The sequence below is a fragment of the Humulus lupulus genome, chromosome 2 (assembly GCF_963169125.1).
Source record: "Humulus lupulus chromosome 2, drHumLupu1.1, whole genome shotgun sequence".
In the NCBI taxonomy this organism is placed as follows: Eukaryota; Viridiplantae; Streptophyta; class Magnoliopsida; order Rosales; family Cannabaceae; genus Humulus; species Humulus lupulus.
In genome coordinates this window covers 38,179,380-38,200,926 of record NC_084794.1, presented here as the reverse complement: position 1 = coordinate 38,200,926, position 21,547 = coordinate 38,179,380, and the positions used below count along the sequence as shown (strand labels likewise).

General features: G+C 30.7%; 1 protein-coding gene and 1 non-coding gene across 3 annotated transcripts; both read right to left on the bottom strand.

Annotated features, from left to right (window-relative positions):
- Positions 1-1,228: 1,228 nt before the first annotated feature.
- LOC133820464 (small nucleolar RNA R71) lies at positions 1,229-1,335 on the bottom strand. The gene has a single exon (XR_009886872.1). It is a non-coding gene; the product is annotated as a small nucleolar RNA R71 (small nucleolar RNA).
- Positions 1,336-15,876: 14,541 nt separating this feature from the next.
- Positions 15,877-19,723, bottom strand: LOC133817682 (vesicle-associated protein 4-2-like). 2 transcript variants are annotated; one of them, XM_062250263.1, is made up of 8 exons: positions 19,308-19,723; positions 18,730-18,956; positions 17,944-18,014; positions 17,436-17,517; positions 17,159-17,277; positions 16,616-16,693; positions 16,378-16,497; positions 15,877-16,278 (listed from the first exon to the last, which is right to left on the bottom strand). In XM_062250263.1, the coding sequence occupies exons 2-8, from the start codon at positions 18,953-18,955 to the stop codon at positions 16,219-16,221; spliced, it is 756 nt and encodes a 251-aa protein (XP_062106247.1). In that variant the 5' UTR covers position 18,956; positions 19,308-19,723; the 3' UTR covers positions 15,877-16,218. The 2 variants fall into 2 exon arrangements, with proteins under 2 accessions (XP_062106247.1, XP_062106246.1); XM_062250262.1 differs by having other exon boundaries at positions 18,730-19,723.
- Positions 19,724-21,547: the final 1,824 nt, after the last annotated feature.

Here is a 21,547-nt window from a genome sequence, read left to right as displayed (position 1 = left end):
AAATGACCTTAATGCCCTCCCCTTTATTTCTAACCCTTTAATCCACTTAAGGGCATTTTAGTCATTTTACCCAATTCCCGCTAATTCCTCGAGTGTCGCTAATATTTACCACTTAATTCCCAATATCTAAATAATCACCAATAATATTCCTCGATGTCAAAATAGACTCCAATATACTCACTGAATTCCCATTTATACCTCTTGGCTCACCCCGAGCCAGGTATAAATCCCCGCCATGACTTTTTCGCTACTTTGCTCACTAGGATCGTCTCGAGTCACAGATCACAGATATATCCACATAATAATGTGGTCTCGACAATTATCACATATATCAATACAGTTACACCCATAATGGCCAAAATTACGATTGTGCCCTTCTAACCTAATCAGGTCCTACATGCATACTAATACACATAGTCATGCATTTCAAATATTCAAATAGTCATATAACATGCTTTAAATCATAATCATGCATTTTACTCATTAAAGTCACACACAATTCCCATTATGCTCTCCAGGCACACTAATCAAAGCCCTTAAGCCTTATTAGCGAATTTGGGTCGTTACAAAGTGGAATCAAATAGGCCCGGGGACAAGTAAACCATAAGAATTATATTGTTGTGAAATCTCTAAAAATTCTAAGTATGCTCTGTGGTTGCGGTTTTAACTGATCTTCCACATCAGAAAATTGCTTGTTTGAGATTATCCTTGTTGCCTTGTTTGTGAAAATTGTATGCATCATTGGGAACGTAACTCTAAAAAGCGATTAGTAAAAAGACGTTTATCTTTGTTTGAAATTGAAAGTGTTAGTAAAAATTTGAGCATTATGGAACCTATTGCTAATCCTGTTGATGAAAATGTTGTGCCTGAAAAAACTTTGCTTAAATATTTTGCACCTATTTCATCTAATGCTCCTTCATGCATTGTTTTACCTACAACTTATCCTACTCATTTTGAGCTTAAACCAGCAATCATTCAATTGTTGCCATCTTTTTATGGGTTAGATAGAGAGGATCCTTACATGCATGTCAAAGATTTCTTAGAAATTTGCTCATCATTTAAATTTCAAAATTTTTCTGATGAGTTGGTCAAACTAAGATTGTTTCCTTTTTCATTAAAAGACAAATCAAAAGCTTGGTTAAATTCCCTTTCCACGGGGTCTATAACTACATGGGATCAACTTTATAATAAATTCTTGCTGAAATTTTTTCCTATGTCTAAAACTGATAGTCTAAGGAGAGAAATCTCCGAGTTTTTTCAAAAAGATAATGAAGAGTTTTATGAATATTGGGAGAGATTTAAAGATTTATTATTAAAATGTCCTCATCATGGTTTTGAAAAATGGAGACTTGTAAAATATTTTTATGATGGGTTGACTCCCTCTAATCGTCAAATGATTCAATCTATGCATACTGGAAATTTTTTAAAATTTCAAGGACAAGAGGCGTGGGACGCCCTTGAAGATTTATCTGTCAATTCACAACAATGGAATTATTTTGATCCTAGGTCTAGGTCAACTAATTCACCAAAAAGAGGAGGAAGGTATGAAGTAAAAGAAGAATTATACTTAAGAACATCCTTAGACAAATTAGCGAGAAAAGTAGAAGCTTTAGCCATAAGCCAAACTATAAACTCTCCAAAACAACCAAGAAAAGATGTTTGTTCTATATGTTCTAGTCCTTGCCATAATGCCCAATCATGTTCTTCCTACCAAGAAGCCTTTTCTGAGGAGGCCAATGCACTTCATGCTTATGGGAAACCAAATGATAGCCCATTTTCATCCACCCACAATCCAAATTGGAGAAACCATCCGAACTTTTCATGGAGACAAAACCAACCCCAAATGAATCAAGGGCACCAATACAACACACAAAACCAAGCTCATGCCCCACAAAATCAACCATATCCGCAACAAAGAAAACCTTCCTTAGAAGATACTTTACAACAATTTATGCAATCCACTCAACAAATCCTACAAAATCAATCTCAATCAATTACCAAGCTCGAGACACAAGTAGGACAACTCGCCACTGCTTTAGCTGATAAAGAAAAAGGAACATTCCCTAGTCAACCTACCCCTAATCCAAAAGGTCAATATGAGATAGGAAAGTCTAGTCATAATGGAGAAGTCAAATCAATTTCAACTCTTAGGTCCGGAAAGAACATTGTCAAACACGATTACATACCCGAGGTTGAAAACAAAAAAGAAAAAGAAAAGAGTCAACCTTCTAGTTCTAATGTCAATGACTTTTCAAACAAGAAAACTCCAATCCATCCTTTCATTCCAAAAGCCCCATTTCCACAAAGATTACTTCCAATTAAAAAAGGCGGCCAATATAATGACATCTTAGAAGTTTTTGAACAAGTTAGTATCAATATCCCTTTCTTAGATGCCATTGAACAAATTCCTGTCTACTCTAAATTTTTAAAGGATCTTTGTACTGTTAAAAGAAACACTAATGTTCCTAAGAAAACATTTTTAACTGAACAAGCTAGTTTCATTATTCAATATAAGAGTCTTGTTAAATATAAAGATCCTGGATGTCCCACAATTTCATGCATTATTGGTGATCATTTTATTAACAAAGCTTTACTTGATTTGGGTGCTAGTGTGAATTTATTGCCTTATTCTGTTTATAAGCAACTTGGTCTTGGTGAACTAAAACCTACCTCTATAACTCTTCAATTAGCCGATCGTTCTGTGAAAATTCCTAGAGGCATTATAGAGGATGTTTTGATAAAAGTTGATAAATTTTATTTTCCTGTTGACTTCATTGTTCTTGATACTCAACATGTGGAAAATGTGCATGCTCAAATTCCTATCATTTTAGGTAGACCATTCTTACCTACATCTAATGCAATCATAAATTGTCGTAATGGTGTGTTGAAATTATCTTTTGGAAATATGACTGTTGAATTGAATGTTTTTAATGTTGCTAAATCTGTTGAGTGTGAGGAAATACATGAAGTTAACATGATAGATAGTATATGTGAAGATGATGGAAATGACTTACTTGACTTTTGTGAAAAATACTTTGGTATGAACTTGCATGTTGATGACTCTAATGATGATGTGAATTCTTTGCTAGAGTCTATACCCTTAAATGAAACCAAAGTTGAACATTTTTCACCCTTAAATTATGTTCAATCAATCTCTGAGTCTCCAAAGTTAGACCTTAAACCTTTGCCAGAAAATTTAAAATATGATTTTCTAGGAGAGTCTGAAACCTTGCCTGTTATCATAGCATCCGCCTTAGATAAAGAACAAGAAGATAAATTGTTAGATGTCCTTAGAAAACATAAAGAAGCCATAGGTTGGACCATTGGATACATTAAAAGAATTAGCCCATCCATATGTATGCATAGAATCTATCTAGAAGAGAATGCTAAAACCTCTCGGGAATGTCAAAGAAGGTTAAATCCAAATATGAAAGAAGTAGTTAGAGAAGAGGTCATAAAATTGTTAGACGTAGGTATTATTTACCCTATTTCTGATAGTCAATGGGTTAGTCCAGTTCAAGTTGTGCCTAAGAAGTCTGAGATCACAATTGTTGAAAATGAGAAAAATGAATTAATCCCTACTAGAGTACAAATGGGGTGGAGAGTGTGCATAGACTATAGAAAGCTGAATAATGTTACTAGAAAAGACAATTTTCCATTACCTTTTATTGATCAAATGCTTGAACGATTAGCTGGCCATGCATATTATTGCTTTCTTGATGGGTATTCGGGATATAACAAAATCCCCATTGCCCCAGAAGATCAAGAAAAAATTACATTTACATGCTCTTTTGGGACTTTTGCCTATCGTCGCATGCCTTTTGGATTATGCAACGCTCCTGCGACTTTTCAAAGGTGTATGCTTTCGATTTTTTCTGACATGGTTGAAAGATTTCTTGAAGTGTTTATGGATGATTTTTCTGTGTTTGGTTCCTCTTTTGATGAATGTTTGCACCATCTTTCACTTGTTTTAATTCGTTGCAAAGAGAAAAATATTGTGCTTAACTGGGAAAAATGTCATTTTATGGTTAAAAAAGGAATTGTTTTAAGTCATGCAATCTCATCTGAGGGAATAGAAGTTTATAAAGCTAAAGTTGATCTTATTTCAAAACTTCCCCCACCTAAAACTATGAAAGAAATTAGATCATTCTTAGGCCATGCCGGTTTTTATAGAAGATTTATAAAAGACTTTAGCAAAATTTCTTGGCCTTTATGCCATTTACTTGGAAAAGAAACTGCTTTTGTCTTTGATAATAACTGCCATGTTGCCTTTGAAAAATTAAAAAATTTGTTGACTACTGCACCCATTATTCGACCTCCTGATTGGAAAATACCTTTTGAAATAATGTGTGATGCTTCTGATTATGCCATAGGTGCTGTCTTAGGACAAAGACTTGAAAAAATACCTCATGTAATTTACTATGCTAGCAAAACTTTAAATGACGCTCAATTAAATTATTCCACAACTGAAAAAGAATTGCTTGCTGTTGTTTTTGCATTGGAGAAATTTAGATCTTATTTGCTAGGATCTAAAATTATTGTCTATTCTGATCATGCTACATTAAAATATCTCTTGTAAAAAAAGGATGTTAAGTCTCGTTTGATCCGTTGGATCCTGCTTTTACAAGAATTCGACTTAGAAATACGTGATAAAAAAGGATCTGAAAATGTTGTTGCTGATCATTTATCTAGACTAGTTGTTGAAACTATACATGACTCCACTCCTATCACTAAAACTTTTCCTGATGAACAATTGATGCATGTTTCTTCCTTGCCTTGGTATGCTGATATTGTTAATTATTTGGTCACTAAAGAAATACCATCTCATTGGTCAAAGCATGATAAATCTAAATTTTATTCTGAGGTGAAATTTTTTATTAGGGATGATCCTTACTTGTTTAAACACTGTCCTGCTCAAATAATTAGAAGATGCATTCCACATTGTGACCAATCTAAAATCATATCTTTTTGTCACGATCATGCATGTGGAGGACATTTTAGTGGTAAGAAAACAGCTGCTAAAGTTTTACAATGTGGATTTTATTGGCCTACTATCTTTCATGATACATATGTTTATTATAAAGCTTGTGAACGTTGCCAAAAATTAGGAAGTTTAACTAAAAGAAACATGATGCATTTAAATCCTATTCTTATTATTGACATATTTGATGTTTGGGGCATTGATTTTATGGAACCTTTTCCTAACTCTTTTGGTAATCTTTATATTCTTGTTGGAGTTGATTATGTGTCTAAATGGGTTGAAGCTATTGCATGCCACACTAATGACCACATAGTTGTGCTTCGGTTTTTGAAAGAAAATATATTTTCCCATTTTGGTTCTCCACGTGCTATAATTAGTGATGACGATACACACTTTTGTAATAAGCCATTTTAACATTTGATGAAACAATATGGTATTACACATAAAGTCTCAACACCATATCACCCACAAACTAGTGGTCAAGTTGAAGCGTCTAATAGGGAAGTTAAGCACATTTTAGAAAAAACTGTGAATCCAACTAGGAAAGATTGGTCCTTAAGACTCACTGATGCATTATGGGCGTATTGTACTGCGCACAAAACACCCATTGGTATGTCACCCTACAGACTTGTGTATGGGAAGGCGTGCCATTTACCTATTGAGTTGGAACATAGAGCCTTTTGGCCTATTAAGCAATTAAATTTTTCTTTAGACAAGGCAGGTGAGAAACGAAAGCTTCAACTAAATGAACTAGACGAAATTAGGAGTGATGCATATAAATATTCAAAAAAGTATAAAGATCGTATGAAATTTTACCATGACAAAAATATTTTGTGAAAAGAATTTTCTCCAGGTCAAAAAGTCCTTTTATACAACTCTCGTTTGCATTTATTCCCGGAAAAGCTACGCTCTAGGTGGTTCGGTCCTTACATTTTATATGTATTGTTTTTCCACATGGAGCTATTGAAATTGAAAATCCTAAAAATGGTGATATATTTAAAGTTAATGGACACAAATTAAAACCATTTTTAGAGTTAAAAACCGATGAAGTGGATGAAATCCTCCTTGAGGACCCTGTTTACCATGCTCTTTGATTCCTATTTGATCTTGATAACTTGTGTTTTATTTGTTTTGTTGTTTTATGTGTGATTTAATTTTGTTTGTTGTATCTTTTACTCTCTTCGCGATACACAATATCGAGGTACGACCATTCTAAACTCTAAACTCTTGTCAATTTTAATTTACATTTATATTTTGACACATTGAGGACAATGCTTAAATTAAGTTTGGGGGTATCGAGTTTACATGGTTATTATCGTTATTATCAATAAGGAGAGTATGATTTATTGTGTTTATGCTTTGAGTTGTTTTTAATTTTTATGTTTTGTGTTAATTTTTGTGTTTTATTTATGTTTGTTTGAAAAAAAAATTATATATATATATATTGTTGTTTTGTTAATTTTTTTTTTGTTCATTTTCATAAAAATTAAAAAAAAAATTTAAAAAAAATTTGGTGATATTTTTCATTTTCAATGATAAAAATCTTGATTGAGTTTGAGTTTAGTTCTCTTAAAAATATGAATAATTTTTAAGCTTTGTTTTTAATTATAAGGTCAATTTTGCTTGTAACAAAAATTACATTTTTCATAATAAGAACACTTTTATTTCCTATAAGTTTAAGTGAAAAATAATTTTAATGAAAACCTATTTTTAAAAGCAAAATTGACAATTTAATTAATTATATAAGCTTAACTTTTATTCATAATAATTTTTTAGAATTATTTTCATTGTGCAATTTTTGAGAAAATCCTTTTTATATCACCAATAAAAAAAAAGTGTGTACTTTAATTTTTATTTTGCTTGAGGACTAGCAAAACTTTAAGTTTGGGGGTGTGATAACTCTACAAAATAGAGTTATTTTACCACTTTTTATGTGCTAATTGTTGCTTAGTTCTTGAGTTCTTAATTGATTTATTAAGTTTTTAAGTAATTTTGCATTTATTAGTTTTATTGTAATTTTCTAGATTTTTATATGTTTTTATAGATATTTTATTGTGTTATGTTGTAATTGAATTATTTAAAATTAGTATTGTTAGTTTGAATGCTAAAAATATGATTTTATTGAAATTAAATGTTATGTAAATTAAATTTTAATTAATATTTTCATGGGAGTTATATGGTATATATTATTAATGAAAATATTTAATTTTAATTTAGTTTATAATTTATTTTGTAGGAAAATTATTTCATTTATGGCTCTTGAAAAGCAAGGAAATCAAAGGAAAGGTGGTAGTTTTGAAAGAAAATAACAAGAAAAGTGACATTTTTCTTAGGCCCAAGGAGGCCTGCCGAAGCCTAGCCCACGAAGATATCCCTTCTCAGCAGCTCCCCATGCCTACTGCCCAGCTGCCGCCACCTATCCCAGCCATTTCCTCCAGTAGCAGCTTCCACATGCTTCAGTCCACGCCTGCCTCAGCTGAAGCCTTCACCTCTCAACACACCCAACCCAACTGTGGGCTTGCCTTCATAGTCTCCTCCCTGCCATCCCACCACTCGGCCCAGCCCACAAGCCCAACGCATGCCAGCCGCTTGCCACCAGCAGCCAAATAGCTGCATTTTCCCATTTTGAGCCTAAAATTGCCTAAGTGTACCATTTGTCCCATATGTTCAAAATGCCAACTTTTTACCCTTTTCTCTACACATTTTCACCGCAACATCATCATTACACCCTATAAATTACCTCTACATACCATATTTATTTTTTAATTAATCTTTGATTATTTTAATAATCTCATATTGACTATAAATATGGTATTTCAAGACCATTTGGGGTGCTTAATTTTTGGTTACCATATTCTTTTCTCCCACTTTCTCTTTACCATTCTCTCTTCCATTTTGGGTTTTTCAAGAGCATTTTGCAAGTATGTATGTCATTTATTTTGTAATTTCTACTCTAGTTATGTGCTTATAATTTTTTTCATAAGATTATTAAGATCATGATGAAGCAACTTGTAACTATGTAATATTTATGTTGTATGTTGATTTCCCTTGTATTGCAACAAAGTTTATGGATTTTTCTTCTTCATATATGTCTTTCATCTTTAATATCTCATATTTTGGATTGTTAGATAATATGCACTTTGTTCTTCATTTTGCAAAAAACATAATATTCTTTGTGTAAGATGTGTCATTAAATTGTATACATCCATGCTTAGAACAAAAATATTATGTTTTGCCTTGTAAATAATGTTCATTGATTTATTTGTTATTTCATTAGATTGATTTACACTAAATGTTGTGAAATTATAATTTTGAAAAGTGAAGAAAAATCTTATATTTTTAGAAGTAATTTGTGCTTAAAAATTATAAATCTATTTGGAAAATGATAGTTTGAATTATTTTAACTATCACTAAAACTTGGGAATCAATATACTAATAAATATTATTAAACTTACATTTTGTGGATTCTAGTATCTTAATAATCTTTTCTTTTAGCACTTATTTTCAAATCATTATTGGCTTATTTTTATTCTCTTAAATAGCTTTATTTTTCAATCTTTTATTTTATGTTCATAATATTAAAATTCATCAATCTTTGGAGCTAGGTTAGAATTTATTACTTTTGATTTAAAATAGTTTTCTTTTTTATTTTAGACAACTCCTTTGGGTTCGATCTCGTGCTTACACGAACACTATATTCCATATACGATTCGTGCGCTTGCGAGTATAAATTTTTAAAACATACCCGTTTTGGGTCCATCATTGTGTTATTTGAGCATTTTTGGACATTTCAAACATTTCAGACAACTTGTCGAAATTTCAGACAGCCTGTCGAAAGTTTTTGATAGGTTGTCGAAAGTTTTAGACGGACTGTCGAAATTTCAGACAAGGTGTCGAAATTTTTAGACAGATTGTCGTTATTTGAGACTAGCTGTTGATATTTCAGACGAGTTTAGTTTTGAGATTGAGTTTGCTTAGGAGCAAAAAGGTCTTTTTTGATTTGGGACTAAGTCAAGATGGGGCTTTGGGCTAAACACTCTAGTATATTCACGTTCATCCCCTCTCACTCTCACTTTTGGTCACTCTAAAGAACACACTTAAGGAAATTCTTGAAGGTCTTTTGAAGTTGGTGGAATTTCTTGAGAGGGGATTTGTTGATGTTGGGAGTTGCTCATGACACTCAATCATCTTATAGTTCGATGGGTTATTATTAGTTTTGAGAGGTTCTGTATCTTTTTCGACATACAGTATAAAATTTAGAATACTTGTATCAATATTTCAACAGGTTGTCTAAAATTTCGACTACCTATCTAATGATTTCGACAAGCACCTTGATATTTAGACTGCCTATTTCAATATTTCGATAGGTTGTCTAAAATTTCGACTACCGGTCTAAAATTGTGAAAATGTCCAAAAAAAAAAAAGGTGCAATAATTAAAGCTAAATAAAGTGCATATCGTCATTATTGGATTATAATTAATATTTTTCAAATAAAGTTTTGTAATCAACCATTACTTGATGATTAAGGATTGAGTGGTGGATATCCTAGTAAAACTACTAAGAAAGGTCATGATATAATTTCAACCATCAAAAGTAGTAGGTTTGACTATTTTAGGATTATTTTGAAGCATCAAAATCACTATATACAAAATAATATTGCATTGAACCATAGAGCATTAGATGAAAAATAAAAATCTCTACTTTGGGACATTCATTGCATAATTTGTATTAATTTTAGACCACATGTGCACTTATATGCACTTAACCAGGGAAATACATGTTTTTTAGTAATGAAATTGGATATGAGTAAGACATATGATCGAGTTGCATGGTCTTTCTTAGAGATGTTCATGCTCAAACTTGGTTTTGCCACACCTTGGGTTAATTTGTTGATGAATTGTGTTCGTTTTGTTCCTTATTCATTTAATATTAATGGCGAGGTCAAGCATGTGTGCTTTCATCTTCAACTCTTTCTTATCTACAAAATATTGACTAACACAAAAAACCTCTTCAACAATACTTGTTGCATTTGAACTTGGTGTACTACTAACATGACTTGTTTCATTATAATGATCATCATGACATACATGAGGAAGTGGACCATGGTTTTCTTCAACAATGTGAGGTGCAGAACTAGAATGAGGAACATTACATATGTATGCACCATCAAAGTAATCATCAAAAGTTCTATTTTCATGGCATAGGACATTCAAATTTACCTCAATAAGACCATCATCAATATTGTTTCTCATCATCATCATCATCATCACTAGAAAGGTCTGCAATAGAATCAACCTTTGCAGTAGAATCAATATTAGTAACAAGTTTATCATTAGTGAATGCATTTTCCATCTCCTTTATCAAACCCACACATAATGGAATCAAATCATGCTCTTGCCATGTAAAGAAACTAACAACATCCCTACTATTCTTTATTGCAATTAGTTCAATTTCCACCATCATTGTTACCTTGTAAATTAATTCTATATCGAAGAGGCTGCGATTGATTTCTGTAACTTCATAAATATGTTCAACTAACTCCTCAAAAGTGAGGTTATTAGTTTGTACCAAACTTGATCTTGATCATGAGCCATTTAAAATTCATTTCCATGAGTCTTCATTCTTTTTTCATAATCCATCACATAATATTACAATATTTTTTGATGACATCTGAATAAAAAATACGACAAACAAACAAATATAAATTATTGGTATTACTTAAATTAAAATATTATATAAGAAAATTAAAATCTGAAAATTCGATGCCCTGTCTGAAAATTCGACAGTCTGTCTAAAAATTAGATAAATGGTCGAAATAAGTGACATGCTGTCTGAAAATTCGACATGTAGTCTAAAATTTAGACTGGTGGTCGAAAATATACTACGACTAGTCTGAAATTTAGACAGCTAGTCTGAAATATCATACAACTTGTCGAAAACTTAGACAGGTTGTCGAAAAATTCTGGGGTTCTCTATCTTCGAAAATGGCCGAAACCACCATTAAAATTTTCAAATTTTCAAGCTTTAAGCTCCATAAAACTCTAGAAATAAACCCAATTTCTTACTAATACTTTCAATCTATCTGCAAAAACAACATCAAATCTTATTTTTAATAAAAACTCATATAAACTAACATTGTTGGCCAAATTTGTGGAGATGCGTGGTGGTGGCTGTGGAGTAGTCCCCGGCGACTATCCCAGGTGGTGGTGGTGGTGGCGGTGGCGGGATGGGGGAGGGTGGTTGTGGGTGGGTGAGATGAGTGAGGAAGAAGAAGATAGTTTTAGGGTTATTTTTGTTTTAAATTAATATTATATTATTCTAAGGGCAAAAATGGTAATAACAAAGTTTCATTAATAAAAGAAGTCATTAAACTAAAAACTATGTAAAAGTAGGCCATAGTGCAAAATGCATTATAAAAATAGGTCATTTCCACCAATTTTCCACCAATTTCTCTTTTATTTATATTAATAGTAATTTATCAATATTAACAAAATTGTCTAATTTGGTTATAATACTATCTTTTTAAGACTTTGCAATAAAAACCGCAAATTTTTTTCTTTTTCTTTTCTCACAAAATATTAATAAATAATTTAACATTATATATTTTCATTGACCTAGTCAATATGATATTTTTATAATTAATAATTAAATTAATTATTCAAGACTACATGGTTCATTTTGATAAGAGATGACATGGGGACCATGGATCCATGAACTCAAGCTCTAATAAGTTACCGTGAGTTTATTTATAACAAATAATTTATTAATTCCTCGTGACTCCACTATAGACTCAGAATTGCACTCTTGAATTCATAGAACGCTTTATACCAAATGTAAATACGTTATCCATTGTTATAACCATAACCATCATTCAATCCTCTATAGATGATCTACTAATGAGACGAGTGAAAATTACCGTTTTATCCCTCATTGATATTTTATTCTTAATTCCCACAAAGTTCTTTGTAAATGATATTTCCGTAAATTTAATTACAGAAATGAGTACTCTATCATTTAACACTTGAAGTAACCTATAAGGAAATGATCATCGTTTCACTTCTTAAACAGAAGCTATAGATTTCATATCTATGATAAATACTCCCACTCAATCATACTGCCAAATCTCCAATATGTAAGTATAAGCTAGTCCGTAGGGTAAGCTGGTAACGAACAAAGCAAAAGACTTGAATAATACAATTAGCATAATATTAATCACTCCGAATTAAGATTGAATTGACCTAAGGTCAACGTTGTAATATGATAAGATTAGATAATAATGATACTTACTTATCTTGTCAATAATCAATATCGGTCCAATCCAATGTAACAAAATACATATGATCTTATCTACTTGGTCAATGTCCTGGATATGACATCACACCAGATGTGTAAGTAGATCTTATCGTAGATTATCCAATCAGTAAAAATCCAGTGTACTGAGTTAATCTTAGGACAAAATGCCTTTGAACATATAATTACAATTATAATCCACTGTGACCGAGTCACTATAATTGTAACTATACATATGTTCGGGATTTTATAAACGTTTGTATTAATAATAATTAATCATATAATAAAACATGTAAACAACGCAATTTGATTGAACAAAATGATTTTTACTACTTTATTGATAATGAATGAAATAATAAGAAATGTGGTTTTATAAGGGCATAAAACCCAACAATTATGACCTCGTTTAAGTTTAAGGAGGACCAGTTGGAAATAGGCATGCTTGGTTCACATTGCATGTAATTTCCATGCTACGCATCTATGATTGATCTATATCATTTGACTATATATATTTGTGACCATTGATGGGTTTAGTCATGATTAATATGCAAAGATTGCTTTGATCATATATAGATATGGTTGATGGACGAGATTGTTAAAGAATACATTTTTTTTATAATAACAAATTTTGAGCTCATAAAGTTGCACATTTATAAGGAAACATATGTTGCCCAAGTAGGAGATTGTTGGATTAAAATCTTGTTATGAGTACATATGTATTAATGTGCGATGTTATTTTAAAGTTTGATACAAAATAAAGTGACCAATTATGGTGTAAGTATTATGGGGTATTAATATGTCATGAAATAAATGTGTAGAAACCATAAGTCGTATTTATAATTTGATGATGGACCAAATTATAAATATTAAAAACTGATATTATTATCAGATAATATATTCGGTTGTGGTCCCCAAGAAACTGAATGACTCATGTTCTCTCATTCCCCATCACAGAGAAATACACAGGAAGATCACAACCCTTTCCGTATCATCTCCAACAATGACTTCAGGTTAGTGCTTCTGCTCTTGTATTCATCTTCTTCTTTAATTTAGCAAATGATCTATATAATTATGATTTAAGATTTCTCATATATATTTATAGTGACGACATGATTTTTGATTATGTGTTAGAGATTATTGTTTGTTCATGTTATTTGAGTGCATTAGAAATTCAATTTGCACTATTGAAAATTGAATTGGGACATTATATTTGTAGCCCAAAATTTGATTAAGACATCCCATTTTTATTAAAATTTAATATATAATATATATTTTTATCAATTTATACTCACATTTTTCTAATTTTTTTCATATCCTAAAAAATACATATAAATAATATATATTTTAAATATTTAAATAAAATAAAAATGAAAACAAAAAAGTATAAAAACTTGTTAAATAAATAGTTTTTTCTAAAAAATTATACATTATTTTAGAAAAATTTTATGAAAACAAGATAAAATAAAATTATTGAAATTAATAAAAAAAGAATTTAAAGAATATAAAAAAAATATATTACGAAAAAATGTTAAAAATAATTTTAAAAATTAATTTTTATAATTAATAAGATGCCTACATATATTTTTTGGGTGTAAATATAATGTTCCATTCTACCATTGTCAGATTAATAATTAGATGAATTGATCAAACAATTGTTAGTCTGAAAGCGCAAGTAGATTAAACCAAATTCAATTCTAATTATACAATACATAAGGAGGTTTATTTTTTTTGAAAAAAATAATAATAAAATTTGTCTCATATGAATGAAACTGTAGAATAGAATACTTTTGCATTTTAAATTTTGAAAGGAGCAAAAACTCTTGTGTGAAGTGTGATAATAGTAAATATAAATTAACAATGTCATTATCATACCAACAAGGTAATTAATAGATAGTGAAATCACTCAGCGTTGTTTCCCCGGCATTTCAGAATACTAAATACGTCCACTATACGCAATTTACTATTTTATTTATATAAACACAACATTATTAGTCATGAGGTTAATTAATGTATAATTAAAGTAAACTTTTTCAAAGAATGACCTGGATAGACCTTAACTAGATATTCCCTCTTCACATACTAAAAACACAAGTACAGAAGTTTAAGAAGATAAGTTAATATTATTTCATTTGAGTGGGACGTCCAACAAAAATAATCTATAATATTAATAATGCATTATTATCTTAAAAACCACACGTAGATGAGACTGGTTCAAATGAAACTTTTATATAATTTTTGGTGGACCGAGAAAATCAGAATCGTATCTACAACTCAATCAATATTCCATTACACATCCATATAAATATATAATAATAATAAAGGTTAAATATTATGATATTCTTCTTAATTATAGCCATCATTCCCAGTTGAGCTGCCATCTCACACTTTAGCCAACATCTAAGCTATCAAACCCACATTATACTAATATGCGAATCATCTTTTCATGTGATTGTAGATCACTCTTTTTTATTTCTTAATTCCCTTTTGTAATGTTCGATGAAACATAATGATCACATAGTTTGGGTACATATCAATTATGGATCCTCCTTTTCTCTCCATTAATAAAAAAACAAAGCAGTTTGTATTAGTATATTGGTTTAGAGAACACAATTATCACATAGTTTAGGTACACATGCACTATTGGACCTCTTTTTTTCTCTACTTTTAAAACACTTGTGTTTATTATATGGTTTTCTGAATTTTCAATGAGATTTTATCTGTACTATCTTATATGTATCAAGATACGCAACTACTTCAAGGCTTATAAAAGGTTGCATCGCTTTCTCTTCCACCCAAACTTAGAAATTTCTAAGTACAGAATAAGGCAGCCAACAAAAGTTTTGTTGTTAAATTAATTATTGATGAGTATGACAAGATGGCAAAAAGAATGAGTTTGTTTATGTTAATGCAAACAATAATTTATGGAAAATATATAATTTTTAAAATTGTGTTGTGTACAAAGAATGAGATTATGTAGTATTAAATTATATCAAATTCTCATTAATACTAAAATATTCCATTAGAAGTGCATTAATTTAGTAGTTGAATTAATATTTCTAATATGATCTCTAATCTCATAACATAAACACATAAAATATTGTCTAATCCAATCTTATTGTTTTCCAAACGTGACTATAGTCTTGTCCATTAAAAAACAATACAAATAAAGTGAGATGATGTAAAATACATAATCTTATACATAGGTATTAATTATACCTACTTTTTTGAGATACTTCAAACTGAAAACTTGTGTCCAACCAATGAATACAAGATACATCATTTAAACCTTATAAATAAAAATGATGTATTGGGAAAATTAATTTAATAATTATTGAATTTAAATGATGTGTCATGTTGAATATGAACTGAGACACTAAAATTGGAGAGAGGATCTTGTTTCTTTCTTCTGGGAAACACACCTCACATGAGTAAACTAAGTTTGACCAATATAGACCTATCCTTTATGTTCGCTCATTGAAGTTTATTTTAATAAATATGAAATGGGAATTCATGTGGTTTCGTTCAAATTAAGGGCTATTCAGAGTTGTAGTAATTTGTAAATATGCATATGCAGTGGCTACAAAGGAGTTGAAAGCAGTCAAGAATGAAAAACCAAAAAACAAACATCAGCTGGTTTTTATATAACTTTGCTATCACACAATAATAATAAACATTGTCATTTTGGAATCAGTTCCTGCTATCTACAAGATTACAAGGTATGAGTCATGAATCAAGAGCCTTCATCAATCATAAAAATATCCCCTCACATTATCCACAACAAGACATTACACATGCTTCCACTTTTACCTTTTCGACGGCGCTCACTTGGATGTTGCAGCAACCTTTCCTTGAAGAGCAACAGGAAAAAGAATGTAAATTCCGATATTACAGATTGAAACCTCCATCGACGCAAAGGGAGTGCTCTGAAAAAGAGAGAAAGAATCGCTTCACACTGAATCGACCCCTTCAACTTGTTGTCGCGCCAGGTATCTTTCCCTTCGCTCTTTCTGTAAACCAAAAAACCAAATTGAGCAGAAGTCAGAATGAGGATTGAATCTACAAAAGCACAACATTGAAGAAAAGATGATAAATATTCAATGCATCACCCATTCATCGATGACAAGTCCTTCCCCAACAATTCTGGGGCCTGTGTCTTCTGGAGGCTTTTTACGAGCTTCAAGTGCAGCCTCAGCCTCAGCTAATTGTCGCTTAAGTTTCTCTAGAGCCTTCACAGAAAAACAAAATTGGAAACTCTTTTCAATCTTGATGCAAATAACAAATGATAAATGCATAATATTGTTAATAAAGAAAAAACTACTCAGCAACATTCGTTATCACACTCACCGGGCTTGGTCGTTCAGGGTCAAGGAAAATAACTCGCAGAATTTGCTCAACAGCCACTTGGTCCTTTTGTTCATCAAACTGCATAAAATTGTCATAGGACAGGTTTGATAAAAAACTTCACAGTACATAGGTCTTTCTTTTGCAAAAATAAAAATAAAGAAAAGAAACAAAAACATCACAAATATAACCCAACATACAAATTTACTTTTAAGAACCTATTACAAGAATCTCCACATTAGTGAACACTATCTAGAAACTAGTTTTCTTATAAGCAGGCATAGCGTAAGAAGGTATGCAGGTGAAATTCAAGATTGAGTGGGCCAAACCAATGAAAAACTGTAAAAAGATTTATAAGTAGTGATTCTGGAATCTAGATACATGGAGTCTCAAATAATAGTATTTTCAGAAAATTTGAAAAATAACATGCTATTTGAACTCAACCGAATTAGAAAACCTAAAATTCGATTATCATGAAAAGGGGGGGTCCCTAGCATAGAAAATGTTATTTACCAAGTAAGATACAATACATATAAAGAGAAATACCAGTTCTGGAACGTAGTCCATTTCTCCTTTCACTTTTAGACTCATGATCTTGAACTTGACCCTGCTCTTCTGATCTATTGGTTTTTCATGGTTCTCCGGAGGTTCCACAAACTTGAATACTGTTAGCCATGTTAAATTATAAAAGAGAATATCACTATCTAATATTTCATGTTTCAGCATATGAGTGATAGAAACCCAAAGCTGAAAGCATAGGAATTAGGAGGAGCACAAGAAACTAAAAAAGAAGCAGAAGCAAGGTCAAGAAAAATGAATTTACCTGTTGCTATAAGACTTTCACCTGGCGCAAGTATGCCCCCAGGAGGTCGCATATAACAGCTCTTCGGTGCTGTTGTTTGGAACTGAAAGAAAAATATATATGTTATTAGTTCGATAATAACATTAGCAAGATCCAATGAAATGTACTAGGAAAAAAAGTTTGATAAATGCAAATCTAACTTCTTAAGTAAATTTAAAAGTTTTACAACATTGCAGTTATCTTTTCCAGATTCATATAAAAGAATGTCCTACTTAACTGTAGCCTTTTATGGTAGCCAAAATTTTCAGAAGTTAGTATTAATTTTCCCAACTTCTGATAAACATACGAATATACATATACATATTGATAAGAAATTAAATTTTTTTACTGTTTGTACTATTTTATGCACATTTCCAACATTAAGAAAAGAACAGCCATTTCTTGTTCACTCTTCTTAATGTTGACCCATTGCTTTGATAATGAGTTGATAACATCAGCATAAGAAACAGAGAAAGAAAATCCCAATTACCTTGAAAGCTACATAAGACTTGCATGTGTTTTTTATCCCAATGGCACTCCTAACCTGCTTACCAGGTTCATCTAGAGAAAAAAGAGATGAAACAATCAGGCAATAATAAGAATTAAAAAAAATAGCTTTCAATTATCAATCAGCATAAATTTGACAAAAATGCATCTAATTATAATCTAGATATTTTATAATGTAACCTTGCAAAAGATGGCAACTAGTGGGCCTAATGACAAATGAAACTTAAATGCATCTGCCGGAATATTAGGTGATAGGGTAATTCAAGCGAGTAATTAAGAAACAATGACGAATATGTTCCAGTTTTATGACAATTAAGAAAGCAAATAAATTTTATTAAAAGCTAGAATCTTATCATAACCAAGTAAATAAAAGAAATTGAAAAAAGGAATTTGCTAGCAAAAAATAAAACCACCACACACCATTCACATAAAAAAAACTGAAGTTATTACTTGATAAAATTACAATTAAATCAGTTTTTATAACGTGAACATTGAACAAAATCATGCAATTTAGACGAATAACAATCTCATGGTCATGGTGGTTAGAATAAAGCAAAACACCAAAAGCTTAGAATTGTCGTTCGTGAATCGTGAACCAATTTGGGGGAATACCCAGATAAATTTTTGGTTCCTATACAACGAAAGTGGCCAATAAACACCGAAACATATTCCAGATCGAATATATCAGCCAAAACACAAATGCCCACCTAAGGAAATTGCAAAAGAGAAAGAAATATCAGATGAAGTAGCCAAAACAGCTTTGTCTTACATGGAAAGAAAAGCTTGCTAGGAGGATCAAGACGGAGCCTCCTCCTGGTTGGAAGGAAGGACTTAGCCACAGACGACACCGTAGTAGGAGATTGAAGGCTCATACGCTCCACAGATTGATGGTGGCTCTGATTCTGCTGCTGATGATGATGGGCATGAATATTATGCATTGAAGATAACGAAGAAGACGAGGACGAAGACCCATTTCTCCCTTGCCAAAACGGCATTCTACAAAAGCTCCAAACTTTCCCATCAGACCCAGATTTCTCAGTTTCAACAGCCATTTTTCCCCCTTCCCTTCCCACCAGACCAAAAAATATATAAATAAAAATAAAAACCACTTCACTATCGCCAAATGGGCCTCTCAGGAGATTTTCCTACAAAAGACAGATTTTGTTTTGTGCTCGAAATGAAGATAGACAATAGTAGATATTGGGGTTTCTTCTTTTTCTATCCCCGAAAGTGTTTTTTGTATGATATTGTGTTTTTGTGTGTGGGGGAGTGTCCTTGTTTGTGAAAGCATGTATTTGCAAATGTAGCTGAATGTGACCTTTCACAATATATTTTTTTTGGTTTTACCTCAACTTTTTGGATTGTCGGAAACGGCGGTGGTTTGGTTTTTGCTTTTAACTCTGGTTTTGATTGGAAAAGATTGAAACTTTGGGTTGAGTTTGTTGTTGTTTTCGTTTGGTTGAGTTGAGTTGAGTTGCTCCACTCTGCTCGGATCTCAAAGTTTATGGAATTTTTTCTCTCTGTATTTTGTCTGCCTCATGAGGTTGATTTCTGTTTTGGGTTCCCGGGCTTTACAGTTGCTTCTTTCTTCTATTCTATCTATCTCCTCCTCTTACCTAAAAAAAATATTTATTAAACAATAATAATAATAATAAAACAACCTTCTAATATTACTTCATTCATATAAACTGTTTAGTATTTGGAAGCTTGTGTCATTATGAATATCAATTAACACATCACTTGCATTCTATTTTAAATATTTGTGATAATGGATGCAAGTGGTATTATGTCAAGTGCTTTTAGCATTTTATAGTGAAAAGATCTTCTTAAAAAAGCACCCCATTTCATTCTTTTTTATCCAAAAATGAATTAATTCTAAAACGGTAAAGTTGGATAAGAAAATTTAAAATACATAGAAAAAAGAATTAAGACCAAGTTGACAGCAATTTATTGAAAGAAAAAATGAGTGAGAAAAGGTGAGCATATTTTGCTACAGTCTACAGATTCCAGTTTCTATTTCTCCTCCATATTTTGCAAAAAAAAATGTTAATTGGGCTTTGCCTTTCTTGTTTATTTGGTCTGGTTTGGATTCTGCTTTTGCTTAAAAAGAATAGATATAGAGCATGCAGAGGGCCATAATAATATGCCATGATGTTATAGCAGTTGAACATGTTCTTGCGGTGCTATTAAAGATAAGGACACAGGAATGGCCACTGATACACCCCATCCCCATGTGGTCCTTTTAAAAATAAAAAGCATCTCTCTCTTTTCTTTTCTTTTCTTTTTTATCCAACTCATAATATTGTGCTATGCAATAATTCGACCTACCCATTTTCCATCTGGGCAAAAATTACTCACTTGCTATGGTACAATCAAACCACCTTTGCGTAAAGTTACTTTTTGTTCCTAAAAAATCTCCTATTTTTTCAAGCTCATGGACCCCAAAATGAGTTTATTTTATTTTAACTTATAGTAAATAGTGTTTAAAATATCTAATATTTTCAAAAAATTGTTATTTTATGTCCAATTTTTTTTTTGGGTAAATATATTCAATATTTTTATAATGTTGTATTTTAATACTCAAAAAAAATTTTAGTAAATATTTTCAATATTTTTAAAATGTTGTATTTATACTTATCTTGTATTATTTTAATAAATAATAAAAAAGTGTAGAAAAAATATAAGATTTTAATTATTTTTTAAATTTTAAATCATTTTCTCTTTCTTATTCTTTCTCAAAATAATTATTTTAAATTAAATATTAATAAATATTTTACTAAAATTAATAAAAATGATTTAAAATAATTAAAACTTATATAATTTCATCAATTTAAGATATAATTTTTTAAAAAAAAAAGTATAGGAAAAATATAAGTTTTAATTATTTTGATTAATTTTACTAATCTTAATTTTTAATTTATTTTGAAAGTGAAAATAATTTAAAATTTTAAAAATAACTAAAATCTTATATTTTTCCTTTACTTTTTTATTATTTCTCAAAATAATTTTAAAAAATAACTATAAAATACAACATTTAGATGAGATATATTTACCGTAAAAATATATTTGGGTATAAAAGTGTAACATTTTGAAGACATTGAGTATCTTTAGCGCCAAAATTAAAAAATTAGATATAAAAGTACAATATTTTGAAAACACTAAATATTTTTCAAATTCGTTTACAAATTTCGAACCAATCACATTTTTAAAACACATATTTTAAGACTATAATTTCAGATTTTCATTTTAAAAATATATTTTTTTTTGAAAATACAGCTTTTAAATTGCAAACCAATCAAAACCTTAGCGGTCATTTACTCTTTATCTTATCACCACCTTGGAGAATTAGAGAGCACCGCACCACAATCTAGTTTACAAGTATAAAATTTGACAAATTCCCATTTTAGCGTGAAAAAATGGACTTATTTTAACTTTGATCCTCAATTGAGATTATACCCAATACAAAAGTGATTGCCTCCTAGCTGTGTACATCGAATAAATATGCTATTTTTAACTTTTTATTTAAAAAATAAAAAAGACTAATGGGGAATCTTTCCAGCTCATTCAATTGGGTCCCAAATACTCAA